The 26,229-nt window shown below is 51.3% G+C and overlaps 14 protein-coding genes across 14 annotated transcripts; 8 read left to right on the top strand and 6 right to left on the bottom strand.

Moving 5' to 3' along the window:
- Window positions 1–2,061: 2,061 nt before the first annotated feature.
- Window positions 2,062–2,299, bottom strand: APUU_51483S (uncharacterized protein; the record flags this gene model as incomplete). Its single annotated transcript, XM_041706597.1, has 2 exons — window positions 2,062–2,181; window positions 2,240–2,299. 2 exons carry the CDS (start codon window positions 2,297–2,299, stop codon window positions 2,062–2,064), a joined length of 180 nt encoding a protein of 59 aa, XP_041558966.1.
- Window positions 2,300–3,128: 829 nt separating this feature from the next.
- APUU_51482A (uncharacterized protein) lies at window positions 3,129–3,770 on the top strand (the record flags this gene model as incomplete). The annotated part of the gene is made up of 1 exon (XM_041706594.1): window positions 3,129–3,770. One exon carries the CDS (start codon window positions 3,129–3,131, stop codon window positions 3,768–3,770), a length of 642 nt encoding a protein of 213 aa, XP_041558965.1.
- Window positions 3,771–4,463: 693 nt separating this feature from the next.
- On the top strand, window positions 4,464–6,554 carry APUU_51481A (Zn(II)2Cys6 transcription factor; the record flags this gene model as incomplete). The annotated part of the gene is made up of 4 exons (XM_041706593.1): window positions 4,464–4,559; window positions 4,607–4,689; window positions 4,751–4,915; window positions 4,967–6,554. The coding sequence occupies 4 exons, from the start codon at window positions 4,464–4,466 to the stop codon at window positions 6,552–6,554; spliced, it is 1,932 nt and encodes a 643-aa protein (XP_041558964.1).
- Window positions 6,555–7,016: 462 nt separating this feature from the next.
- APUU_51480A (fungal specific transcription factor domain-containing protein) lies at window positions 7,017–8,637 on the top strand (the record flags this gene model as incomplete). The annotated part of the gene is made up of 3 exons (XM_041706592.1): window positions 7,017–7,096; window positions 7,141–8,563; window positions 8,623–8,637. 3 exons carry the CDS (start codon window positions 7,017–7,019, stop codon window positions 8,635–8,637), a joined length of 1,518 nt encoding a protein of 505 aa, XP_041558963.1.
- Window positions 8,638–8,814: 177 nt separating this feature from the next.
- Window positions 8,815–9,494, bottom strand: APUU_51479S (cupin domain-containing protein; the record flags this gene model as incomplete). Its single annotated transcript, XM_041706591.1, has 2 exons — window positions 8,815–9,197; window positions 9,332–9,494. The coding sequence occupies 2 exons, from the start codon at window positions 9,492–9,494 to the stop codon at window positions 8,815–8,817; spliced, it is 546 nt and encodes a 181-aa protein (XP_041558962.1).
- A 103-nt stretch (window positions 9,495–9,597) lies between these two features.
- On the top strand, window positions 9,598–10,584 carry APUU_51478A (NAD(P)-dependent oxidoreductase; the record flags this gene model as incomplete). The annotated part of the gene is made up of 1 exon (XM_041706590.1): window positions 9,598–10,584. The coding sequence occupies one exon, from the start codon at window positions 9,598–9,600 to the stop codon at window positions 10,582–10,584; it is 987 nt and encodes a 328-aa protein (XP_041558961.1).
- Window positions 10,585–10,748: 164 nt separating this feature from the next.
- APUU_51477S (ketopantoate reductase family protein) lies at window positions 10,749–11,756 on the bottom strand (the record flags this gene model as incomplete). Its single annotated transcript, XM_041706589.1, has 1 exon — window positions 10,749–11,756. One exon carries the CDS (start codon window positions 11,754–11,756, stop codon window positions 10,749–10,751), a length of 1,008 nt encoding a protein of 335 aa, XP_041558960.1.
- A 156-nt stretch (window positions 11,757–11,912) lies between these two features.
- On the top strand, window positions 11,913–13,755 carry APUU_51476A (uncharacterized protein; the record flags this gene model as incomplete). Its single annotated transcript, XM_041706588.1, has 4 exons — window positions 11,913–12,063; window positions 12,123–12,329; window positions 12,393–12,491; window positions 12,545–13,755. The coding sequence occupies 4 exons, from the start codon at window positions 11,913–11,915 to the stop codon at window positions 13,753–13,755; spliced, it is 1,668 nt and encodes a 555-aa protein (XP_041558959.1).
- Window positions 13,756–14,824: 1,069 nt separating this feature from the next.
- APUU_51475S (uncharacterized protein) lies at window positions 14,825–16,151 on the bottom strand (the record flags this gene model as incomplete). Its single annotated transcript, XM_041706587.1, has 2 exons — window positions 14,825–15,695; window positions 15,748–16,151. 2 exons carry the CDS (start codon window positions 16,149–16,151, stop codon window positions 14,825–14,827), a joined length of 1,275 nt encoding a protein of 424 aa, XP_041558958.1.
- A 1,549-nt stretch (window positions 16,152–17,700) lies between these two features.
- APUU_51474A (uncharacterized protein) lies at window positions 17,701–18,402 on the top strand (the record flags this gene model as incomplete). Its single annotated transcript, XM_041706586.1, has 5 exons — window positions 17,701–17,757; window positions 17,813–17,895; window positions 17,947–18,004; window positions 18,071–18,155; window positions 18,218–18,402. 5 exons carry the CDS (start codon window positions 17,701–17,703, stop codon window positions 18,400–18,402), a joined length of 468 nt encoding a protein of 155 aa, XP_041558957.1.
- Window positions 18,403–18,590: 188 nt separating this feature from the next.
- APUU_51473S (CRAL-TRIO domain-containing protein) lies at window positions 18,591–20,151 on the bottom strand (the record flags this gene model as incomplete). The annotated part of the gene is made up of 4 exons (XM_041706585.1): window positions 18,591–19,102; window positions 19,155–19,254; window positions 19,307–19,348; window positions 19,399–20,151. 4 exons carry the CDS (start codon window positions 20,149–20,151, stop codon window positions 18,591–18,593), a joined length of 1,407 nt encoding a protein of 468 aa, XP_041558956.1.
- Window positions 20,152–20,820: 669 nt separating this feature from the next.
- On the bottom strand, window positions 20,821–21,564 carry APUU_51472S (SDR family NAD(P)-dependent oxidoreductase; the record flags this gene model as incomplete). Its single annotated transcript, XM_041706583.1, has 1 exon — window positions 20,821–21,564. The coding sequence occupies one exon, from the start codon at window positions 21,562–21,564 to the stop codon at window positions 20,821–20,823; it is 744 nt and encodes a 247-aa protein (XP_041558955.1).
- A 1,006-nt stretch (window positions 21,565–22,570) lies between these two features.
- APUU_51471A (uncharacterized protein) lies at window positions 22,571–23,722 on the top strand (the record flags this gene model as incomplete). The annotated part of the gene is made up of 2 exons (XM_041706582.1): window positions 22,571–23,140; window positions 23,192–23,722. 2 exons carry the CDS (start codon window positions 22,571–22,573, stop codon window positions 23,720–23,722), a joined length of 1,101 nt encoding a protein of 366 aa, XP_041558954.1.
- A 511-nt stretch (window positions 23,723–24,233) lies between these two features.
- On the top strand, window positions 24,234–26,113 carry APUU_51470A (sugar porter family MFS transporter; the record flags this gene model as incomplete). The annotated part of the gene is made up of 5 exons (XM_041706581.1): window positions 24,234–24,521; window positions 24,585–24,781; window positions 24,834–24,893; window positions 24,940–25,628; window positions 25,686–26,113. The coding sequence occupies 5 exons, from the start codon at window positions 24,234–24,236 to the stop codon at window positions 26,111–26,113; spliced, it is 1,662 nt and encodes a 553-aa protein (XP_041558953.1).
- Window positions 26,114–26,229: the final 116 nt, after the last annotated feature.

The following is a 26,229-nucleotide window of genomic DNA, read 5'->3' as shown; positions in this document are numbered from 1 at the left end:
GATGAATGAGTCAAAGAGTGACGGAGCAGGATATGGAGATGAGAGTGATGAGTATACAGTACCTGGCGTTCAAGCCTTCTTTATACCTGAGCTCAGGTGGGCTTCAACAGGGTCAGGAGACTACCTCGCTCTTCAAACATATCATGAGGATGGTCCACATCGACCACGGCGGACTCTTTCTCATCAGGGTATAGAGATGAGAAGATCCAAGAAATGACCGCGACTAAGCTTTCAGAAGCCTTGCACGCCCCGCAATTAAGCGACGACAAGCCCAGGAGGTTGCAACGAGACTGGTGCCAAGAGAGCCGTAGACCAGGGGAAAGCCCCATGAAAGGCTCAAGCAGGTCCAAGATGATAAGGGATCGGGGAAGAGAGCAATCAGAGCGCGCGGTGGCATCAGGGAGACCCTGACGGGCACCATCGTGAATACGACTGTGGAGTCTCGGAGATGCTTGTTTAGGGCAAGATTCGACGGTCTGCGCCTGGTGGTCTTGTCGAGCAAGGGCTGCTGCACGGAGATGGCCGGGTGTCGCGTCATCTGGACTTTGCGGCCGCTGATACTGAAGAGCATTCATTCGACAGGGTATGGCGATCGCCATTCGGACAGAGTTGTATCACGGCGATGCAAAGGGTGGGGAGAGCAGGGGCTGATACACCCGTCGGGGGTAGACGGCAGGGTTCATCAGGCACCAGTGGCTATGGTGATTGGAGATCTCTCTATCGAGAGACACGAGAGACAAGAAGGCAGAGAGGGTCACAGCACGATCCAGCTAACGGCTGATCGTCGTTCAGCTGCAGATGAAGATTCAAGTCTCTGTTGCCCTATAGAGTTGTCGCTTTCCCATGGCATCATCTGTCGTGATTCTACTCTCCGTCGTCTGAACATTGTCAATCTGTTAAACCTTCTCAACTCCTTTTCGCGATGTGACGGTGATAGTTTGGCCAGCGAGTGTTGCGTTTCAAAATAATATAAAGCGGATGCTCGCACGGACAAATCAACATGCTGCACCCTGGTCCGACAGCAAACTAAAGCCGCGACACTGTCGATCTCGGACAACGCCACTAGACAAGCCAATTCGCCATTCAGAAGTGCTGATGGGCAGATCACTGGCCAGTCCCTCGCTACCTCGCTGGCCTATCATCGGTTCTGGAAGCAGGCTGCTGCGTGGATGTACATGGCCCTTCTAGATGTTTAGTCCTGCGTTCATTTTCATGTGATGGCGTTTTAGCTCTGAAAGGGGCAGACGCGCTTATCATCGCCTGGACACCTATAATGAGACCAATATAGGCCTGACGGGATGGTTCATACATGACCAAATCCTATACTCTGTATAAACAATTTGGGTTACTGGTTTTTCCTAATGACGTTCAAAGGTCGACTTTTTAACTAAACCTAGTTTTATTATGATTCCACGAATTCCACTGATATTGTCAGGCATTATATAAAACTTCCATCCTAAACATAAACGACGCAAGAACTCGCCCCCACGATGCCTATGGACAAGTACCCCGGTCGGCAATGAATGTAACTCGAAGGATTCCCTGGCACTTTCTCCAAAGTTCCACGACGAGGGTTTCAGAATCCGGCTGCCGGCCTGCGATAGTCGATCCATCTTTCAATGTCGCTACCTACTCGTACATTGGGTATCAGGATATATGAACATGTCCATTGCAGAAATTAATAGACAGCAACGGTGGCCAGGCCCAGGCATAGTGACAACTAGCTCTGTTACTGTATAGCAATAACTGCACGAGGAGAGTATAGGACCAGATATCCACACTGCTATCTCTTACAAAGATTAAAAACCTCTTACAGTCTACGCGATTGTAATCTGTATGGTAATACTTCGCCTACTATTGCGCTCTGCGTATAAACCCATTCATAATTTATCTAGTAGCATTGTTATATCTGTCAAGGGACCAAATAGTTCTGTCTTTCTTCATGTCTCCCCCAAATGACTATTCTCATAGATAACCGTCCCGTCATCAACTAGATAATTCCACGAAGGGAATACATCATTACACCACTTGGTCTTCGACCTTCGAGCTCGGACAGCGAGCCTAGACTCGGGCCAGGGGCTCCACGTCATCGAGATCAATATTGTAAATGGAATGGGACGGGATTATGGGCTCGCCTGCGTTGGCGCGACTTTTGAGACCCCATATACTGGCGGTAGGGAACTAAAGTATTTTGTTAGCGACTGGTGGTTTATGACTGGGGTGTTGGGGGTATACATACAGTAAAGGCCACGACAGCAAAGAGTGCAACCACAGCGCTGATGAGGGTGGAGGGACGCATGTTTGAATTATTTGGAGTTGGATGGGTTTGTAGTGGTATGTTAAGGACGGATCAGACGAGATGGATTAGAAGAGATAGATTGATTGAGAGATGAGAGATCCAGGAATGGAATGGAAGGGGTATTTATAACTTGATAGTCTTATTTGTGAACAGCCCAGCTGGAGGGTTTCAGGCGTTATTCACTACAGTTACAGTCATGGGATATTGAAGTATTTGGTGGCGCTTCAGCCAAGTGAATCACTTCACGAATCTCAACTACACATCTCTTGTATCCAGCCTCTCGGTAAGCGAGAATAGCTATTCGCACTGGAGTAGTGCATCACCTATTCACCTCGACTGTATAATTATTCTGTGAATATGAGTAAATTCAGGACCCTTAGTGACTGACCGAATTTCGATCGGTCTACACGATATTAGGCAAAATTAACGGCTGAGGTGATAGAAGCGTAAATAACAAGTAGGTGCTCGATACACTCGATACAGTCGATATGATAGAACCAGAGCTGGATCCAAAGGAAAACGTTCTCGTACACCAATATGTGTGAGATAGCTGGTTAGTAACGAGTCATACATAGCTTTTCTGTAGCGGTCTAGCGTCTCGTTATAAGGTTCCCTTCAATGAATTAGAGCTGGTAGCCGAAGTATAAGGTGTAACACAAGTCAATGTCAGTCCACCACAGGACCGCGGAGCAATTAAGCAACCTTATTATCTTGTTTATTTGGTACGCCGAGTGCCAAAGGGACCAAGCTGATGTCATTGAGTCAGGCTCACTACATTACAATCCTCAAGCGACACCCTCACACCCTGCCGGTCCAACTCATGCTCAATATGGCAGCTAATGGGACTATTGTCAATGGCGGCGCCGAAAACACCATTAATGACCCTGGTCGTGGCTTCCTAGGAAATCTCACACCTTCCGTTATTCCACATTATGCCTACAGGGGCAGGGAGCAGTTCCTCTGTGACTACAATGCCTTCAGTGAACAGTTCAACAATCCGCCCAACTGCGCTGACCAGTGGTTTATTGTGACTGGAGTTAATAAACGCATTTTTGACAGCAACTTCCGCGACCCCGAAACGGGCCCTTTCTCCAACTGGTGCTCGTATGACACAGCCCTCGAACTGCTGCTTGTCAGAATGCCCAGATCAACAACCCATTCCATCGCTTCCCGCACCTTCCACCAGGTACTGCTGGAGGCTCTAGAGCCGCTCAGAATGGGCCGTGCACTGACATGCATTGGGGGTGGTTCCCATTTCGGAGACATGGGCGGCAAAGGGCCGGACGACGCATGGAGGCCAATACAACTGCCCCCAGGCCGGTCTCGAGCCTGGCCTGCCGTTGTTCTGGAAGTCGCACTGTCGGAAATACAGGCCAAGCTTTGCTCGGACGTTCGGTATTGGTTAAGAGCCTCTGGGGGAGACGTCAAGAGTGTTATAACCCTCTCATCGGCCGCGATGCACGCAAGATAGTCATTCGGAAGTGGGCGACGAATGCGAATGGCCGCCAATATGTACAGCAAAACGTTGTTATTTCGCGTGCCGCCAATGGCAGGGTCAGCATCACAGGGGCTCCATTGATTATCGGCTTTGAAGAGCTTTTCCTCAGGTCGCCAACGGTGCCGCAAGAGCGCAATATTGAAATCAACGATGAAATGTTGGAATTTATCGCCGCGCGAACTTGGGAAGAGCAGGAGGAGTGGGAGGGTCAGTAGATATGACAATAAGACGTCAGACCGTTACTATAAACCATGCATGGCTGGCCTATAAGTCTATGCTCCTGTATAACTATCTATTTGATATTATCTATCTTATTAAAGTCTATATTGCCGTGGAACTCGCTACATTCTAGCATAGTCATGATGACGGGCACGCTTAATGTCCCAAACCTACCGTACGTGGGTAAGGTTTAATATTGAATGGACTCTTTAATGGCCAAATACCTGATAATACTCAGACTCCGCCACTAAAGATGCGATATAAACCCATTCGTGAGCACATTCCACCGCCCTCCCGGACATCTCCGACTTGAGGATTCGGGAATCTCCGCTGAAAGAACAATCAACCACTTACCCCGCAAGACACCCCCTGTCCATGATAATGGCAGTACAGGATACCTAGGCGTTTCAGCACCAGGCGGACACTCGCACTGATGCCAGGAGCACAATGCAGTCTATCCCAAAGGTAGCCTCTCCAGAAACATTAAGCCGATCAACCGTCAGCCAGGGCGCATGCACTTCTTGTAGAGCTAAGAAGTTAAAGGTATGGCTTTCTCCACTGTTAAATCTCGTTGACTAACCCACGCTTAGTGTGATAGACTTCCGCATTCATGCAACAACTGCACAAGGCTCAAGGAGCTATGCATTGTTGTCGACGTTGGGTCGGGAGAGCCGTATGCAAGAAAGTGCGTCGAGGGCATTCCTCTCAGATGACGCTAACCTTTCCTTTATTAGCTATCTGGACAGTCTTCATGAGAAGGCGGAAGGTCTGCGGCGCACCCTTAGAGAGACCCAGCATTCCCAACAGACCGGTTTGACTGAGCCCTTGCACACTCCAACCGCCGGTGGTACTGTTTCCACGACGTCCCCTGATTATAGTGGGACCGGGAGCATCTTCAGGTATACCGAGAGACTCATATTGTTCTTGATCATACTACTAACGTGATACAGTCTGGGTCAGCTCGTTGCCGCAGCCGTCTCGTCCGGGTCGGATAACTCAGTCCTTCGCCTGGGGGCAGCCGTGGCCCAAGAACGTAAAACGATAGAGCGAGCACACTCCAAAAACGTTGAACTGCCTGCGCTCGGCGATGCTGTCGAGCTCCTGGAATTATATTTCCAAGCATTACATGTGACCATACCGTTCATGAGACGGGACGATGTTTTCGCTCAGCTTGAGCGACTGTATACCTGCAACCCGGCCTACACTGGGGAAGACAAGACTCAGGACTTGTTCCAGGTGCATATGGTATTAGCCATTGGCGCCATGCGACCAGCAGGACGGCGAGAGGTAGACTGTGCCCGGGACCACTATATGACCGCAATGAAAATGGAACCGCTTCTTACTGAGCAGCCGGCCTTTGCACAAGTCCAGAACCTGCTGCTTGTTTTTGTCTTTGCGGCGTTGCACGATGTGGGGACTGCAAGTACCTGGGAAATAATCAGACAGGTAATGAGGATCTGTGTGAAGTATGGCTTTCACAGCCGGGAAACCGCGGAGAGTGACCTGGTCCGTGAGCAACTTCGTCGAAGGATATTCTGGTCGGCCTATATCTCCGATCGTCACTGTAGCCAGAACCTGGGGCGGCCGGTTGCTCTGTCCGAGGAAGATATCACCATCGAGCTTCCTATCAATCAGGACGATGCCAGGATTAGGAAAGGTGACCTAAACGCCGCAGCCGGACAGTACACAGAAGTGACGAACCTGATCCGGCACACACTGCTGAGACGACTTGGGACAAACGCACGAATAGCCCTGAACCGTCTATCACGCGAAAAGGCCGCGTTGACAGAGCAAGTAGAGAGTGCGCGAAACTGGACAGATGCCCTTGAGGCCTGGTACAACTCCAGCATCGTGAAGCAGAACCCGAGCAATGCGTACGAAACGAAGGAATACCTGGATATCAACTTCCACCGCGAACGAATGAAGTTTCTCTCCTACCTCGTAGTTCCCTCGGAGGCCTGGGAGGCCTGGGAGGCCCCAGCTACGGCTCGGATTGAGGACTTGTGGCAGTACACCCTGTCAGCTCGCCAGATCCTACTGGCATATAAGAAGCAGTCGAATGATGGGTTCTTGGCACCGAATTGGACGTACGTCCAAGATGTTTTGAAGTCGGGCTTCGGCATTCTTTACTGCGCGCTGCGGATACCAGAGCAGCGCCGCCGCAACCGCGAGGGCTCTGGCCTGCTGGACTCGGAGCTAGACAGTGTGGTAGCGGCGCTCAGACTATGTGGCGAGATATTGACTCGCATCGTAGGCCAATGGCAAACAGTAAAGCGACACGCCAGCGCGTTTATTCAAATGTCTGAGGCCGTGCTGGAGCATATTACGAGGGTGAGACTTGGTACTTTGTTAGATACGCCGATGGACGAAGCTGAGATGGATGGGTTTACAGCTGAGCCTGGAATTGGACGAGGGACTACCGATTTCGATTTTTCCACTATCGATTGGACGCTGGACGTGTTTCACAGCGAGGGAGTGGTGCCTTTAACTGATGCGGAGCTGGCAGAGCTGTTCGACCTAGCCCCAGAAGCTTCGTAGTGTCCAGATAAGCCAGACAGCATTCTTTACTATTTATAAGTCCATATGCCTATATCCAGATGGAGTAAAACTCTATGGCGTCTCCGTGGATACTTACAGACCATGACAATGCGCCTCCTTCGGCAGGGTGACATTTGTTCAAACCTGACCAGTGAACCACGTATAGTGTGCGCAAGAGTTTCTCACAGCTAGCCTTGCCTACTACCTAGTGGCTAGGGCGGTATTCGGCGCAATCCGGCTACACGATCGCCATATACTGGTTGCCAGTGCGGGGAAGTGACTGCCCGTCTACATCGAGCCCTCGAGCCACCTTGGATCGCCCTGTCGACCATGAATATTGCACGTCCTAGCCTTGCCTGCCTGCGGTGCCGACGTCAAAAGAAAAAGGTTGTATAATTGCTCTCATCGCGTCAATACAACCACAGTTCTGACGACTAGAAAGTGCAACCGAGGTATCCCAAAATGCTCGCATTGCCTTCGGGCGAACGCAGCCTGCAGCAGGGAGACCCTGATAAGCGGGGCCCACGTCGTAGTCCAGTATGGTCTTGAATCCGCAGACGGCAGTGCAACGCTAACATGATTCTAGGACTGTTTCGGATCTCGAGGCCGAAGTTGCCCGTCTTGAAGAGCGGATTGCCGACGCGGGAGGCGAGCAGAAGGACCATCGAATATATGCGACACCTGGGTCAACCGAACACGTCACTCCGGCTATCAGGACACAGGATGAAGCCCGGGAGCTGCTCCAACCCACAGAGGTGCAGATGCAGACGCCAGGTCTCGGGGTTTTGGCCGACCTCAACAACGCCACGGTGTACGACCACGAGAATTATAACCTGACGCGCATGCTTAGGCGTGCACTAGTGCTCCAAAATGGTACCCTGGATATGCACCCCGGGAGGAGAATCCGCAAGGGCCTCGCGGTTGCGAACGTGTGCTCTGGCGGCCGAGATCTATTATCCGACTTGCCAATGGACCTGCTATCGTCATATCTGGACCGATACGTTGAGTACGTTAGTCCGACGTTTCCAATCCTGGAATTCGGGGAGCTGAAGAACACACTAGAATGTTTCAACAAGAAGCAGTCCGCTTCCAAAAGCGAGGAATGCATTTTGCGCCTGGCACTTGCTATTGGTGCGGTATTCCCCAGCCCAGATACCTTGCTGGACGCCACTATTGCATCTCGGCTTTGGCGGGAGGTTTACAACGAGCCCAGCTTTTACGAGGAGTCCGAGGATACCGTTCGAATTCTCATCCTGCTGGCCATCCTGTCGCTGTTGGAGGATGGGTGTGGAAGCACGTGGCATCTGGTTGAATTAGTCGTGCGCTCATGTATAAAGCTTGGTCTACACAGCAGAACAGCCGCGAAAGCCGCGAGTACTGATGGGGCTTCTCTATTTTGGAGTGCGTATCTCTTGGATCGTTGGGTCAGTTGCACGCTGGGTCTACCAGTTTCGATCCAGAATGAAGAATTCGATCAAAAGATCCCTTCTCGTATAACAGAGAATCATACTCAGTCTTTGCCAGTATCTCTCTGGAACATGGCCTACGTCCTCTTCCAGGACGACGATCTACAGCAACAGGAAGACATCAGCGGAGGATTATCCGATGAAGAAGCCTGGAAGCCTTCGATGGTTCTATACAACATCGTCTCCAGGGACCTGCAGGTTGCACACGCAGCACGCCGTATCGTCTGTGGTGGAATAGATTCTGCACCAAAATTCGAGGATGTTGCAATTTCTCACCTCCAGCGAACGGAGGCTATCGTGAGCAATGGCTGTACGCTGCCCTGGACAACCGGACTCACGACCTTTGTATCCGTCATGATACGACTCATATCCTTCGGCCATCCAGCCAGGTACCGCATTCTATTGCGTGGTAGCGCTCCTGATCCGCATTATATTCAAACGGCACTTGCCATTGTCCGCTTAATTTGTCGGAAACATAGTTACCTTGACCGTCTGGCTGATATACTTGAGAACATCCAGAAGACCGGGACAGCAGGTGATTCGGTAAGAACATTGCGTCTATTAAAGGTACAGTTTCGGTGTTGATCTATTACAGAACCCAGATGCCATTACAATAAGTCTTCCGCGACATTCTGGAATATTTACCATTACATCGTCGGCTTTACACTCGATTGGTATGATTTGTTGAATGGCAAAACAGGACAGGATAAATGTATATCGGTACCTTCTGAGGGAATATCGTTCAAAGATATATTTTCAATATCCATATCGACGCTTGGCCCAGCAAGCCGCAACTATTGTTTCAGACATCCCTCTAACCTGACACCGTACTCCTCCTCCGTAACAGGCTCAAACCACGTCGTCTTTCCACGGCTTATAGCCAGATGAACCAGGATGCTCCCCTTATCAGCACCATGCCAGTGCGTAGTCCCAGCCGGGCACCATACGATATCCCCGACAGCGAGTTTTTGAGGAATGCCGCCCTTATCACATACCCAGCCTGAGCCGGCCTTGACTTCAAGAACCTGTCCGTCCTCGTGGTGGTGCCAGTGCGTGCGGGCGCAGGGCGTAAATGTTGCCGTCACCATGGTGATTCCTTCTTCCTGTTTGTTGAGGACGCTGTCGTACCACACTTCGCCAGTAAATGTTGGGCCCTTTTTCTGCGTCGTGCCGTCGGCTGGGCGAGAGGAGCGGATTATTGTCATCGGCATATTCTTTTTTTTTTTTTTTTTGGTGGTGGTGGTGTTAATTGCGTGGGGGAGAGCAATAGCTGGAGGATTGCAGTAGCAAGCAATATGAACGAGCTGCCACCAACGAAGGTGAACCCCTGGTCGGCAACTTTATAAGTCTGTGCAGGGCAAATTCGGACATGTCCGCTACTGGTAAGGAGCATGCTATCGGACTGCCCGCTCGGGCAGACCCGACTGCGCATATAGCCGGCGTTGGGTCGCTGGTGGTCACCGTATTTGTCCATAACATATTACTGAGAGCCCAAGGAGAGGCAGGCGGTGCTCGCATACAGATTCCTCCAACCACGTCCAATGAACCCCCCATTACCACTCGACAACTCGAGTACAATGCCAGCTGCGGAGACCTCCAGGACATATGGGTTCATTGGCCTTGGGCTGATGGGCCTTCCCATGTGCAGCAACATTGCAAGCAAGATTGCTTCGAGCGAGCGTGTGAGAGTCTTCGATTTGAACGAGGCAGCCATGAAGACGCTATATAACGAGCACCCCAGGGGCATCATACAATGCTCGTCGCCGGCCGACGTGGCTGAGGGCAGCGATGTCATCATTACTATGCTCCCAGAGGGTCATCACGTCGAGGCTGTCTACATCTCTGGACACAAGGCGCTCAGCACAGTCTCCTTGAGCGGGAAGCTCCTGATCGACTGCTCGACGATCGACCCGGCCAAGTCTCTCAGCGTCAAGAAGCATCTTGCAGCCCGTTTCCCAACAGCTCGTTTCTACGACGCTCCCGTCAGCGGCGGCGTAATTGGCGCAGAGAAGGGGAGCATTTCGTTCTTCGTCGGATGCGACGAGGCCACGGATGCGGAATCCGCGCAGGCCATTCGGCCAATCTTGCAATTGATGGGCAAGCAGATCATCCACTGTGGCGCTCCCTCTCTCGGCCTCGCAGCGAAACTCTGTAATAACTATCTTTCTGGAATCCTGACGATTGCGTGTTCCGAGACCTTCAACATCGGCATGCGTGCTGGTCTGAACCCGAAGAAGCTGTATCAGGTGCTGGGTGCTGGGTCGGCTCAGAACACCATCTGCGATAAATTCTGCCCTGTGCCCAACGTCGATCCGAATAGTCCGAGCAGTCATGGGTACGTTGGGGGGTTTCGAATGGCGCTTATGCTAAAGGACTTGATGTTGGCGACCGAGATGGCGGAGCGAGGTGGTGCTGAGAGGGTCCTTGGGAAGAGTGGCCTTGATATGTATAGATTGCTAAGTGAACATGCAGAGTACAAAGACCTGGATGTGAGAGCCATGTTCAGGTATATTGGCGGCAGGGAAGACTGGCAAGACATCAACGGCTCTGATGGTGTAAACTAAAGATTCTACTCCCATGAAGGCTATTTAAGTGTCAATACAACTCCATATTACGAGCTGTATATGGCTTGATATTGGGTCCTCGATAAGTTGATAGTAAAGGCGTAGGCATCTGGAATTGTGCTCGAAGTGCTCATACGCCAGTTTTCATATCAAATATGCTGCTACTATCTATTCACCTTGGAGGCCTCCTTCTCAAGCGCCCAGCACCTCGCTTTAGTCAAAGCGTATAGCGTTTCCAAGCGAGGCATGGAAATGTTTTTATCCCGTGCAAGTCTGACCGCATTTCCTAATATCGCCTCTACCTCCAATGACCTTCCCTGCCTCACATCCTGTAGCATACTCATTTCCCTCCCGGTGCCTGTTTCTGCACGTTTGCTGGCGATAGCAAATTTCTCCTTGGCCACCTGAAGTGTAACTCCCGTAACTCCCATCTCCCTTGCAAGCATAACAATCTCAACCATAACACCCCAAGCCAGATCGTCCCCGTACGGACCTGAATTTCGGAGGAAGTCGCCATCAGTCGTCAGAGTGAGCGCTCCGACGGGATTCCATGCCGCATTCATAAGTAGCTTCGACCAGCGCGCAACCTGGATATCATCATGCACCTGCGCGCCCCCACCACCCTGTATCATCAAATCTGCAAAACGCTCCGCAGCATGTCTATGCGGTGCTGTAGATGGGAAGGTGCCCAGCTCCAGGAGATTAAGAAACTCGGGGTACTCAATTGTGCCGGGCCCAGTCTGCACCGCTGGGCAGTAGACCACCCCGCTTAGAATGGGGTTCTGTGGAAACATCGCGGCGACTTCGTCTTCAATCCCAATGCCATTCTGTGCGAGTACAATGGCGGTCTGTGGTCGACCTGAGAGAACGGGTTTAAGCTGCTCTGGTAACGATGGCTTGTTACCCGGGAGCGACTTGGTGCAGACGAGAATAAAGTCAAAGACCTGATCAACACATTCTAACACGTCTTGAACGACGGCGGACGGGCTATACACAATGTTGCCGTACCGTACCGAGAAGAGGTGAAATCCGTGGTTTTTGACAGTATCATAATTCGAGCGACATACCGCAGTCACCTTGCATCCTGCTTGGAGCAGTTGATACAGGTAGACACCGCCAATGCTGCCGGCTCCGTAGAGGAGAATGTGCGCGGGTTGGTGATTGCTGCCCATGGCGTCCGATGTATCGAGGATACCCGTCTTGCTGGACTTCCGGGCAGCTCTATATTAAGCCCCTGGATTACCCTCGCGGCGACGGATGGCACATTGAGTGAATCCATCCACCCTGCGAAACCGAGGGAAATAGAGCGATCTCGGGCTTCTCCTACAATGGATGAAACCAAGTCGGACAAATCCGACTCCAACTACGACCCCATGGCACTGCCCGACCCCATGGGGTTCCCTCGGAGTAGCTACGGTCAGTTATATATAGTTTCGATTATAGGACGAGTATGCACAGCACTCAAGCCTATTGAGCCAGGTTTGCCTTTTCGTTTGGGATGTCAACTATGGTCCTTTCTAAATCGGATGTTGATATAGCTGGGGTCGGTGGTAAGCCCTCGTTTACCCACAGCGAAGACACGGCGGACCACGGTGACTCGTCGGGGTTGACCAGGGAAGAATTGGAATTTGTTCGAGAGTACCCGGAGGGCAAGAGAAAAAAGATCCTTCGGAAAGTCGACCTACGACTGGTGCCATGCCTGACCCTTCTATACCTTCTAGCTTTCATTGATCGGGGCAACATAGGTGAGTTCCTGTTGGGCCTTCTCAGACACTACAGTATATGCTAATTCGATATCTTACTGGCAGGAAACGCTAAGATCGAGGGCCTTGTCGGTGATATTGGCCTTACCGACTCGGAGTACAGGACCTGTCTCAGCATCTTTTATGTACCATACATCCTGTTCGGTACGCCACCGTTTCTGCCAGATCGAGAAGCCTTGTTGACCTGATCGGTGCAGAGATCCCAAGCAATCACTACCTGAACAAGATGCAGCGCCCATCCATCTACATAGCCACCATAGTGGTCGCCTGGGGCCTCGTCATGACCTTTTGCGGTCTTGTGCAAAACTTCGGCGGCCTCCTGATAATCCGCATCCTGCTGGGAGCCACAGAGTCCGGGTTCTTCCCGGGTGCAATCCTCATAATTTCTAAATGGTATCTCCCAAACGAAACGCAAACCCGAATCGCAGTGTTCTACACTGCGTCCGCCCTGGCCGGAGCATTCAGTGGAATGCTGGCTGCTGGGATCGCGCAGATGGACGGAGTCGGCGGGCTTCAGGGCTGGCGCTGGATCTTTCTGCTCGAGGGAATATTTACTGTCATTTTAGGACTAATAACATACTTCTGGCTGATAGACACCCCATCTGCATCTGCTAGCTGGCTTGAACCAGACGAGATCCGGTACCTCGAACTGCGACAGCGCGCAGACCCATCCCGGCGAGCGGCCAGCCGCGAGACCAGTAGGTCTGACACGCGGAAAGCACTTGTCGCGGTTATAACAGACTGGCAGATCTGGATGCACGGGATTATCTACTGGTCCAATACCGTGCCGAATAACGCCCTGAAGTTCACCATGCCGCAAATCGTGCGCAACATGGGCTTCACAGCAACCCGGGCGCAGCTCCTGACCATCCCTCCGTACTGCATCGGCGCCTTATCAGCCTTTCTCTCTTCTGTTTTTGCCGACCGCTTTAGCTGGCGTCTGCCATTCATCGTTGGGCCCCAGCTCATCGTGATCATCGCCTACTCGGTGCTTGCTAGCAAAGCGGACAGTAACAACATCGCGGCATCCTACATTGGTGTCTGTCTGGCCTGCCTTGGGCTGTACCCCATCAACCCGTGCGGCAATGCTTGGAACCTGAATAATCTAGCGGGCCCGACGAAACGCACGATGGGGATCGCATTCATGCTGTGCATTGGCAATATAGGAGGCATCATCAGTGGCTTTATCTTCATTGATGAGGAGAAGCCTAAATACCCAACCGGGTTTGGGACAAGCTTGGGGTTTGTGGCGGCGGGGATTGTCGCTTGCTTTGTCCTTGAGGCCGTGTATATATGGATCAACAAGGCGAGGGCAAGGATGCCAGAAGAGGATGTCTTTGCTCGGTATACACTCCAGGAGTTGGATGCCATGGGTGACCGGTCACCGTTGTACCAGTATACGTTGTAGTGTCTCCATGACAGCCCACCTCTGCATTCTGTGTTCTGTGCCATGGGCCATGAAAATTCCATGCCTATGCTTAGCGTCTCAGGCACCATATTCAATAGCAGTTGAGATTTGGGATAATGAATACGAGAAAGTTCAAATGTCTGCAATTACTACATGTGGGATTGAACCACGGGAATCGAATTTACCTATAGCCTATCATGACCCCACCGTCCATGTTCCCTTGAGCAGTCCCGGATGTAGGGCCACCAGGCCAGTGCGCGTAAAATACGGCCTGCACAATCGTGGGAGCTGCAGATAAGGCTGTCAGGATGGAGGCTGGTACAGTTCTTCCGCTTCCTGCCACGGGATCTTTGGATTCAACAATAGCGGCGCAAAAGAAAAATGCGGATTGAGCCCTATTAAATTGGCAAAATGTCTGCTTTCTCCCAACTACGCGTTACCTGGCGTGTGTCGCTCCACCATTAGGAGCGTGCGGCTTTACAGACTATCGGAACATTTCCGTGACCTCCAGGCCTACCCGATTAATATTTGTTCACCATGCATCTTTACTACAAAGTCCACAGGGGGTTGCTTGCCTGCACATTGCTCAATGGCCATGCACCACACTTGGAGCACGAATTCCCGTGTTGAGTATGACTAAATATGTAACTACAAGGATGAATATCTCCATAACTACCCCGATCCCGATAAGCCTGACTTGAATATTAATGGACGAATAATGGAATTGCTGGGGAAAGTAGAATTTCCACATTACTTAAAACTTTAGGATAATACTGATTTGACAGGAGTAATTGAGTATAGCATGCCGCATTATGCGTTCACCTGACTGTCCAAGACATTTTAATCCCCGGCCCCTAATAATTAGCATTTTCTTAAACAACCAGAACTGCAGCTTTGCTAGTACCAAATTCGGGGGCCCCGGGAAAGTTCCTAAAGCACGGCTGGAATAGACAATGTAAGGTGTGTGAATGTGATGGCTACTTTGATTGCTAAGGATGCGGCACAATGAACAACTAACAGGTGCCTTCAGCTGAGGGTCCCGAATCGTCTTAAGAGATCGACAGCGTTGCTACTCTGATGTACCACCCATTACCCGTTTCCTAGTCTCGTTGGAGGACGGCACATACATCTTTGCTCCCAGTCCAGGAGTGTGCTCATTAGGCCTCCCTCGAGGCGAATAAGCATGTGAGCTTCTCGAGCCGGCGTTGCTGGCGTTACCGGCGTCGGAGCTACCGACTACAGCCCCGAATCGACTGTTATAACGCTCCGTAACCAAGTGCTGTAGCTTGTCTCCCTCCATTGATCCCACCAACTGCGCCGAATTTCCTGTAGAGAGCGCTTTCTTGACGTCAAATAGATCCGCCAGAGTAGTCACTACCACCTGGTCGCTGTCGCCATCGGCAACCACCTCCCCAATTCGGAAAATCTTTTGACTCGAAACTTGGTTGCCCATCTGGCACACCTCTAAGCACTGTTTTGATATGTTGAGATCTTCCTGCAACCGCTGTCTCTCGTTACTATCTCCCGGGTCTCCATTAACTACTAGGGTTGCTAGTCGCTCCTGGAGGTGTATAATTGTCTGCGCAATGCTTTTCTGGTTCTCTTCCAGGGCCTGGCGCGTGATCTGCTGAGCTTCAAAGCGCTTCTGTACTATGTCTTCTGTAGAATCATTTGGAGGAGACCCTTGGAGTAAAGATGGTTCTCTGTTGGTGCATGACTCAAGATAGATTCTCGCATCTTCGCAAATGCGAAGACATTGCTTGGTAACCTCCCTTTCGTCTTCCAGATCTATATCTCCCACCGATGGATCGGTGCTTTCGCCAGGTAGCCGCGCCAACCTCTCGTCGATTCGGCGCAAGTAGATGTTCAGGTTGTAGGAAGTATCTTGGACCATCTCATTGTATTCCCGGAGGACTTTCTGGGAGACCTTAGATGTGTGCCTATATAAGACATATTAGTACAGTCGAGAGTTGGCGGGGAGGTATAACCAACATTGTAATAATACCAAGACCAACTGAAATCGTGGCTTTATATCCTCCAATGGTTTCTGCAAACTCACTGATGTTGCCTCTCCTGAACTCCATCTTTGCCCAGTCTCGAAAACCGATCTGTGACCTGCTACTGAAGCCCTTCATTGACTGCTCGAATTCATTGCATAGTCGGCTGCATCGCTCAACCGGGCCTTTGAGAAGCAATAATATAGCGGCGTCAGTATCGACTGCTTGCTCTAGTGAGTTAAGGATCCTAGCAAGATCTTCCAACTCGTCTTGTAGGTTTCTTAGAGTCTTGTTGCGTTCCTTGAAGCGGCCAACTGTTGCACAAAGCGAGTTTGTCGACTGAATGGCGGCGGTAATAATAGCGAGTACCGAGGCACTAATACTAAGGGGATCCGCCATCTCTGGTGACGGCTGCAAGCACGCTAGAATAAAATAATAGTCTTTGTGATCCAACTGTAGCAAGAGGGATGATTGAAATCGAAAGTGGTGCTTTGGTGGGGTGGGGAGTCAGCTTCAAATACGCCATGGAACCCTCAATGGCGTTCCGCCCAGAGCTCTAATTGGCCCAGGTTAGCGCCGTGGCACACCGTGGTGGGCTCCTATTGCCCAGTGAAGTTGGTCCCGGGAGATTTAAAAATGGCCAGCGCATTCGGTTGGCGCTTAATCGGTGCTTAGGTAGAGGTCTAAGCCTAGCAGTGGATAAGGGGGAATATAGGACTCACCTACAGCCTCCGCAGCTTACAGCTTCGATAACCGTGGCGCGACCTACGCATAATACCGCGCTACCCTTCCTACTTTCACGTGTCAGAGCTCATAATTGGCTTCTGCTGACCGGCGGAATGGCTTGGTAAGTGACTTGAAAAGAATCAGTCTGACTTTACTGGTTTATGGATTTGTCGGCGGTTGCATCGTTAACTCTGCCATGAAATATTATCTCCACCGTCCCACCCCCCAGGCGGCCTAATGGGCAAAAATGATCCGGCCTCACCAATGGCTTACCATGTTGCGCTTTACCGTGAGAGGCAAAAAGTGTCACTTTTACTTTGGATATATACGAGTCAGTTGGCGCGTGTGGTTTACAGCGCTCGTCATCCAGGACTTGCCAGACCCATAAGATGGATCGCCTCTTCATTGATCTCTACCTTCAATCTATCCCTCGCTCGTGGGCTAGCATACAACGAGGAAAGTTTGTCATTCAACGCAAACCGTATCTGATTCCTCTGCGCCGCCGTTTCGCCAGCTAGATAGCTTTGGGGAAATCCAAGAAGCATACCCACCAAAACCAATCCGTCGAAGTTTTTTGCAAAGAGAAGTCAAAGGGCGTGTGATTCTGTAAAGTCGCCAAAGTGCGTTGCAATTCTCTCGAGGAATCTCCGTGCGGCTACTGTACGAGCAAACGTGTCAAATGCATTGTCGATAAGAGAAGTCGACTAGAGATGATAGTGCGAGGACCAGGAGATATTATAATGAGACGTTAGATCGATACACCATGAACCATGCATGGCTGGCTTCTAAATATCACATTCAAGTAAATATAGAATAGATAACCGGAAGGCAAGAGAAAAAGAACAATAGGAGGTATGCATTAGCCCCAATCTAGACCCGGCGAAATATACGGGGAAGAACGGCGTAACTTCGGCCTTCGCCCTGGGCACGCAGCCTTGTGGGTTCACCACCCAATTAAATCCTCAACAGAGCCCCTATGACAGCCTCGCCGTCTGTTCGAGATGGCCAAGTCCATGGTGACGCGGCCGCCAGCCTCAGCCTCAGCCTTGCGAGATGAAAGAGGGGAATAAGGATTCCCAACTATTAAACAGAAGTCGTCCTACTTGCTATATGATCAAAGTTGAGCACCTTTTATCACGTCGGACGTTGCTTTATATTGATACCTCGGGATTCCCGCGTTTATTTGTCCTCGCCTAGCTAGCCGTACGTTGCGTTTGTCACCATGGTTTGCTATCTGATTGTAAACCCTGACCCGCGGACACCGGGAAACTATACGAATGTAAGCTCAGATACTATACCCGGCCATCTGTTCTATTCGTTGCTGATCTGGAAAGGTGGGCGGCCATCGAGGCTTCCTCGTCAAACTCGGCGACGGCGAACTTGGAGACAGATACCAAGTCCACAATCCCACTGCCTAGTGCGCCAAGAATAAGTCTGAGACCATGGTCAGGATGCTGAGTATTTGTAGTGGAGTTCAGAACCGCAATCATAGACGCGACGACAAGTTCCGCCATAATGTCACCGGAGTAGGTGCACTTCCGCCTATATTGCAACACACCACTTTGCGCGTGTCGGCACTAAAAAATGAATAGGACGGCATCCGTGCTAATGAGGAATACGCTCTAGCCAAGGCGCTGGAGTATCAATATTTCAAATGGGATGATCTCGACCCAGCAAGTACGATATTCCTCTGATTAACACTTAAGCAATGGACGTACTGACTTTACGATTTGTATTAGGAACTGAATGGCATAAAGTAGCAGAGGCGGATTATGGTCTGACACTGGAACAAATCCGACAAAAGCTTGTCCGAGCGATCCAGCTGTTCCCGTCCGTCAGATATGGCAAGAACTTGGATTCCTGTTCTCCTCAGGAGTTTGATGATCTCATGGAGGAAATCGGCTCTAATGAGGTTAACCTATAGTGACGGGGTCCTGTCATAACAGTGCTTTTCGGATACGTTAGGGGTAGTAGTAAGTTGAAAATTGGGCGTGCGCTATCGGGGATTCCATGCCTGCCTGCCACCAAAATATATGCGACTAGGATTCTAAACGAGGGCTATTTCGCGTCATAAATTGACTTAACATGCGCATTGCTTGAACAAATATTCTATTAAACGGCCACCTCCACAAATCTCGGGTCGTTAGCATCCTCCAAAGTACTCTCCCCTTTGCCGCTGGGAGTCTTCGATCCTGCATCTGCATAGAAATCGACTTCCCCTTGTCCCTTGATCACACCCGTTCGATCGAGGATAGTACGAGCACGCACATAGGGGTCAAGCGTCCAGTAGTTCTCGCTGAGCTTCTTAATAACTTGGTCTCTACTGCTGTTCACGGACTCATCAACCTCCGGCCCTGAGATCCACTCAGCAGTGAAGCCGAAAAACTCATCCGCCAGCTTTGTTCTGTCTGCAAGAATGGTGTCTCGCGTGGCCGTGTCCTGTAGTTTATCGTTTTCATCTGCCTTCGGTTCGATATACTCGTACTCCCAGTCCTCAGCGCCGCCGAGTTCCTTCAGGATGCGGTTCTGGGGGATCACCTGCTCGAGGGCCTGGGCACCGTTGAGGAAATGGACTTTGGCGGCGACTACGGGGTCCAAGATTGGCTGGATGAGTTTCCACATTCCTAGTTGGATCAGAATTTGCAAGAAAGTCGTAAAGAGGAAGGGTGGACAAACCGCTAAAGATCCAGGGTGCGTTGTAGAAGATCAGCGCGCCCAGTGACTCGGGATAATGCTCTTGGAAAGTCTCAATGATGAATTTCACCGGAGGGAAGTCCTGAACTATATATCAGAATTGCATATGCCAACCAACAATATAACCAGCTTACCCAGTTAGAGAGAGAGAAGGAACTCAGGTCAAAGACCACCGTCTGTACTCTGCATTAGACACCGCGCAGTTGAGGGAAAGGAGGAAGCATACTATCGTGTCCACCGGCGGAACCATCGTAACCCTCAACGTCTCAATACAATGAACAATATAATTATTCAACGCCCTCGCCGTCTGGTCACTCGGGCTATGCACCCGCGCACGCACAACAACAATCGGACGCCCCGCAGCATCAGCACCATGGATATGGCCCTTGCCCGATCTCAGCTGCACCAAGAAGCCCTCGCCATCGCTCTTCTCCTCCCCCTCTCCATTCCGCGCCTTTTCCAGGGCATACCCTTCGCCCTTCGCGATAACCTCCTCGTCGACTCGGAACTCGTTGGCGCGCCAGTTCAGCGCCTTGGCGAATTTGATCCACGCTTTGGGGACGTCCCATTTCTCGGCGCGCAGAAACCGCAGAAGCAGCGCGTCCGGGTGGTCTTGTTTCAGGCTGCTGGTGTACGCCGCGCGGAGCTGGTCGCCGCTTATCTGGGTTAAGACGGACTGGACTGCTTTGAGCTCTGGTGAGGCTGTATTCAAGCTTTTGAGTGAGGCGAGCATTTTGGGTGGGATTGCGGAGAGCTCGTCGTCGGTGGGTTGGGGTTGCGAGCGGCTCAGAGAGAAGAACCTGCGATGGCTCTTCGCTGTGTCTGTGGACTCGGTGGGGGATTTGGGTGTGCCATTGGGCTTTGCATCATTCGTGTCCCAGCTCTGGAGCAAAATATTCCAGAATTCGCGCAGCTTGGCCTCCTGCGCTGGATTGAGGTTGCCAAGAGAACCAGGGGGGGCACTTGGCGTGGCAGTCATGGTGGAAGTTGGGTTTAGCAAAGATGCTGCAGATGCAGATGTAGGCGATGGGCGAATTTAAAGCCAATTGCCATCCAGTCCAATTCATGTGATGGCTTCCTGCTGGAAGAGGGGCCGAGGGGACTGGCAAGCGGAGGAGGGGCTGGCTCGAGATCTGCAGCTGGTCTGGTGGCGCTATTGGGATGCGATATTGGGACTAACTGGAAGCTGCAGTAATAAACCGGGCACAGGGAACTCAAATGTCCGTGCAAGTGGATTGCGAACAGTTCCCCGCCCTGACTTTGCAATGATCTTCAGAGCCGTGCCAATACCCCTGAATGACCTGGTTTGGTAATCTGGGGAACGTGGCCCCTCGTTGACAATGCCGAATATCTAATGACCCCGCGTTCCACTATTATCCAGTCGATCATCTTGCAGAATATTATACGGTCGCATGGTGAAGCAGGGATTACGCTTGCTCGCCGATCTAGCGCAGCAATCCAGTGAACCGAGTACCGAGTTGTACTACAGTAAGAGCGGTTATTCCTGCAGATTTGGTGATAAAGCCTGTTTAGAGTTAAGAAAATAAGAAAATCAGGATCTATTGAAATGGATATCTAAAAGGATGACTCAACCGACGTATAGTCCTAGTGTACTCTCCAAACAATGACATAGATATACAGTCTCACACTACCAAGCTGTCATCCCACCGTCAACTTTGATATCTGCGGCCGTGATATACGAAGCCTCACTCGATGCGAGAAAACAAGCCACCGAAACAACTTCCTCAGGGCGTCCATACCTCCCCAGCATAACCTTGGCCATGGAATCACCCCGAAATGGATCCTGCAGAACCGGCGCGGTCTCGTACATCTGTATCTTGCCAGGCGAGATATAATTCACTCTGATCCGCGCCTCACGGCCCTTCATAGCCAACTCCCGATTCAAGTCCAGGACATCCGCTTTGGTCTTCCCCTGGGGCAGAGGGCTCACAAACCCATCAATCGAGCCAATATTCACAACTGCACCGCCCACCCTCGTCAACTGCGGCCACGCCACCCGAGTCATGAGGTGGATCAGGTTGAACTCCTGGCTATAGTTGTTATTGCAGCGTTCGTCCACGACGCCGCCCCTCAATCCCAAGTATGCCATCGAGGCATTATTGCAGAGCACGTCGATACGGCCGTGCCTCTCCATCGTGAAATTGACTAGCCTCCCGCATCCTTCTGGCATGGTTAGATCGCAGGGTGCTAGTGAGGTCATGGTCCCTCCCATGGCCTTGACTGCTGCATCTGTTTCTGAGGCGCGGGTCGCATTCACGTCGCAGCCGACGATGATGGCGCCTTCTTGGGCGAACTTTAGGGCTGCTGCGCGGCCCATGCTGCTGCCGGTTCCGGTGATGATGCAGATTCTGTTCTGGAGACGGCGAGACATGTTGACGGTGTAGTTATGACTGAGCTGTGTAGAAGTGGGATAGGCTTGAGGCAGGAGTTTAATGATGACCCGGAGACCATGTCCGAGGTGTACACTAAATAGGCAGCTTTATATATAATCTCTACAATTTTGTGCTTGTTCAATTCACAAATCAAAGCGTGGGAAGTGAAGTAACTACATTGAGGCTCTCGTGAGTATCCGAAGTAAAAGACCGGATTCCCTGTTGGGCATTGTCTAGGGCAATGCCATTCACAGCAATCGCCATCACTTAAAGCCGTAAGCGAGGGCCCGACCCAATTATATATGTAGTTCAACAAGAGTAATGTATATCTCAAAGAGCCTGTACTACGTGAAGCTGCATCGAAATACTGTGAATCATGCACATGGCTGATGGAACAAAAGGTGCCCAACCGAGTTAGTGAATAAATAAAGTCCGCTGCACCAAGACTGTTTCTAGTTTTGGCCGGTCCGGACATCTTTAGGTCCTTTAGGTTCTAGAAAATACCCAGGTAGCCTTGCCAGACAGTAGCCATTTCCCTCTCCGCAGGTAGTATAATTTCAGGTCGCCTCCATAACAGGCAGAAGGGTCGATAAACGGGAATATGCGACAGCCCACTAGATATGTCGACAGCATGTGGGTTAGGCTAAAAGGCCTAATTTCCTCGCACATCCTCTACGATCATAGTGGAGCTGGTATTTATATCATAGTTGTCCCTCGGTGCAACCCCGCGCGGTTCCCCGGTTATCGTCCGATGATGTCATTCATCACGGACGTATAATACCTTCATTTCCAGTCGGCCTCGTTTTCGTTTATTGGCAAGTCAATCCATCTGCAAATACTATTTTTCCAGGCTGTACGCCATGGAGATTCCTGAGGTTGGTAAGATAAGCTCTCGCCTCGCCTGGGTACACGAGGCATGGCTAACCTACTAATGGCATGCAGGTACTCATGCAGGCGACGACATAAGGATGCGAAACACCTCTACTCTGTTGTCCAAATCTCGTTATGTCAGGCCTTGCACAGCTGCTCCTGTCCAGCAGTGTCTCTAGGCCACACCATCAGCTATCACGATCCGATCCAGGCGATATCGACCCCCTTGGCGCGCAACAGCGAAGAGGACTTATCGCAGTCTCATGCATTGCAGCTGTTTCCCTGCTAGCAACATGTTCCCTGCTCTGCTTCCTTACATACCGGTTCATATTCTGGAAGAAATACTACCAGCGCCCTCTCGGACACAACCATTACGTCGTCCTCGTCTATAATCTCGCCCTGGCAGACGCCCAACAATGTCTAGGGTTCATGATCAGCCTGCGCTGGCTCGATAAAAACGCCGTGACTGCAGACAATCCCTTTTGCTTTCTCCAGGGTGTGTGGCTTCAGATAGGGGATCCCATGAGCGGACTGTTCGTGCTGGTCATCGCAGTGTACACCGCACTGCGCGTGATGCGCGACTACCATATTAGCCATCGCCTGTTCGTGACGGTTGTCGTGAGCCTCTGGGTATTCGGGATCTTGCTATTCATCATCCCAATCGCTGTTCTTGGTCGCTGGGCGTGGCTTCCTGCGGTCGCATGGGTATATTTCCATACTTCCACCACTCCTACATATAACTAACTTAGCGTATAGTGCTGGATTGCCCCCGGCCAGCTGGCGTTATGGGTATGGACACACTACTTCTGGATCTTCCTCACCCAGTTCGTCACTCTCCTGCTCTACGCCGCACTCTTTATCCAGGTGCGACGTAGAATCGCCGAGTGCGCAGACCTAGGAGGCCGCCGAGCAAGTCTGCGCAATATGCACCGCGTCGCCAGTTACATGGTCATATACCCAATCATATACACAATCCTGACCGTTCCGCTCGCTGCGGGCCGCATGGCTAGCCTAGCCGGACATACGCCGAGTATTACATACTTTTGCGTTTCCGGCTCCATGATGACATTGTCCGGGTTATTCGATACGGTGCTTTATACATTGGCCCGGAAACAGTCGGTGCTGGATTCAGAACGGAGGGGGCTGAGTAGTACTGCGTCGGATTTGCTGGGAAGTGGAAATGGCGTTCAGCAGACTGATACTGCGTTTGCTAGGACAACTTCCCGTATTGGTGAGCCCATCGTGCAGTCGGACTGGGATGAAGACGTTATACAAATTCATTACTAGAATATTAGATGAGCAGCCCTATCTATCTCCTGGTATATAATAGCAGGGAAAATATGACCTGCCCATTGCACCATCTCTCTCCCCCACACATACTATGAATTCTAGACTCATCGCCGGAGTGGTTACCTTTTCCGTACCATCCACCGATAATGACGCCAACTAAGCAGCTGCATCTGGTGCAACAAAGCGAGCCCCTAGAGCTGACCCGTGGGTTTCCGCCATCGGGGCCGAGTATTCTATGCAACATCGCCAGTCCATAGACGGCGGATAGATCCGGAATGACGTGGAAGTGACAGCTTCCATGGTCAAGCGTTATCCCCGCGCCAGGTGACAGCTACACCCATGGCTCTGCCAGCTCGGGGTCTGGAGAATGGTGATTTGACTTTGGCGGGTGGCGAGTCGTCCTGTTGCACCTGGGGGAGTCGGTCATTGAGTCCAGGGTATTAATTAAACCTCTCTCCCAACCCTAGACGTACAATAGCCCAGTTCAATTCCGTAGAACATCTGCAAAATGGGATTAATGAGCAAACTGCGTCCGAACGTCGGCCAGCATTTCCAGGACCAACATGCGATCCGACACAACAGCGAAGATCTGGTGGACACGCCCATCCCGCTCGTAACATGGCGGTCCTTCGTCATGGGCATTTTCGTGTCGATGGGAGGATTCACCTTCGGCTACGATACCGGCCAGATCTCAGGGTTTCTGGAAATGGACGACTTTCTGCGCCGCTTTGGGCAGTTGCAAGAGGACGGGACTTATCATTTCTCTAATGTTCGCGCCGGTTTGATAGTTGCTTTGGTGAGCTTTACTTCCTTTTTTTTAATTCAAGCTGTTGACCGTGTGAACCGTGTGAACCTCCAGCTTTCCATTGGAACCCTGATGGGAGCACTTGTCGCAGCACCGATTGCAGACCGGATCGGTCGGAAATGGTCCATCAGTGTATGGTGCGTCTTGGTCTGTGTTGGGATCACAGTCCAGATCTCATCGCCGTTTGGGAAATGGTATCAAGTTGCGGTGGGTCGCTGGGTTGCAGGCTTGGGAGTAGGAGGGCTGTCCCTGTTCGTCGTCTAGCCCTAATCGCGCATTTCGATCTCTATCTAATATCTGCAGTCTCGTACCGATGTACCAAGCAGAAACTGGACCAAGACATATCAGAGGAGCCCTCGTCAGGTAGGCCTCACTCCTATCCCGGTATAGTCCTCTGCTAACAGCACAGCACGTACCAACTCTTCATAACCCTGGGCATCCTCATCGCAAACATCATCAACTTCGGCACCGAAAGAATGACCAACACGGCCTCCTGGCGCATCCCAATGGGAATCACCTACCTCTGGGCCATCGTGCTAGGAGCAGGAATCGCCTTCTTCCCCGAGAGCCCTCGCTACGACTACCGCCACAACAAACCCGACAGGGCCATGACCACTCTGTCCAAAATGTACGGTATCCCGCGGAACCACCGCGCCCTGCGCATCGAATTCGACGAAATCCAGGAAAAGTACCAGCTCGAGGTCGAGCGCGGGCAGGCGTCCTGGGTGCAACTCTTCCGGGCTCCGAGGATGTCGTACCGCGTGGGCGTTGGTGTCGCCCTGCAAGCATTGCAGCAGCTTACAGGCGCCAATTACTTCTTCTACTACGGGACGACTGTCTTCCAGGGCGCGGGGATTGAGAACTCATACGTCACGCAGATGATCCTGGGCGGGGTGAACTTCGGGACGACATTCCTGGGTCTGTACCTGATTGAGAACTATGGAAGGCGACGGTCGTTGATTGCCGGTGCGCTGTGGATGTTCGTTATGTTTATGGTTTTTGCCTCTGTGGGGCATTTTGAACTCGATAAAGAGGACCCGTCAAGGACGAAGACGGCGGGTGTTGTCATGGTGGTCTTTGCGTGTCTTTTTATATTGGGTGAGCTGCCAACCATATCCACCACCTCTACCATCACGATATATACTAACAACGCAGGCTTCGCCTCTACCTGGGGCCCTATGGTCTGGACTATAATAGCGGAATTATATCCCAGCGAATACCGCGCCAGAGCAATGTCGCTCGCAACAGCCTCGAACTGGCTGTGGAACTTCCTATTGGCATTCTTCACACCATTCATCACGGGGGCCATCGATTTCCGATACGGGTATGTCTTTGCAGGGTGTCTGTTCCTAGCTGCGGGCCTGGTCTACTTTGCCGTCATTGAAGGGCGGGGGAGGACACTGGAGGAGATTGATACCATGTATGTGATGAAGGTGAAGCCGTGGAAGAGCTCCAAGTTTGTCTTCCCCGAGGAGGATGAGGGGAATGGGCGCTCGACTTCGCCTCAGGAGAAAAAGAGTTCGTCTCATGATGGGCCGCAAAGGGAGTGGCAGCATGCGGAGGGCGTTGCTGAGCATGTTTGACGTTGAAGAAGAGCTGTCTCGTGAGAAAATGGCGAATATACCCATTTCATCCCACCATACCTGTAGTTGTATTCAATAGCGCGAAATCATAGTATATGTCGTAAATATTCGTCCAC

Source organism: Aspergillus puulaauensis, chromosome 5 (genome assembly GCF_016861865.1).
Source record: "Aspergillus puulaauensis MK2 DNA, chromosome 5, nearly complete sequence".
Classification (NCBI taxonomy): domain Eukaryota; kingdom Fungi; phylum Ascomycota; class Eurotiomycetes; order Eurotiales; family Aspergillaceae; genus Aspergillus; species Aspergillus puulaauensis.
This window is presented reverse-complemented; position numbering and strand designations above follow the sequence as displayed.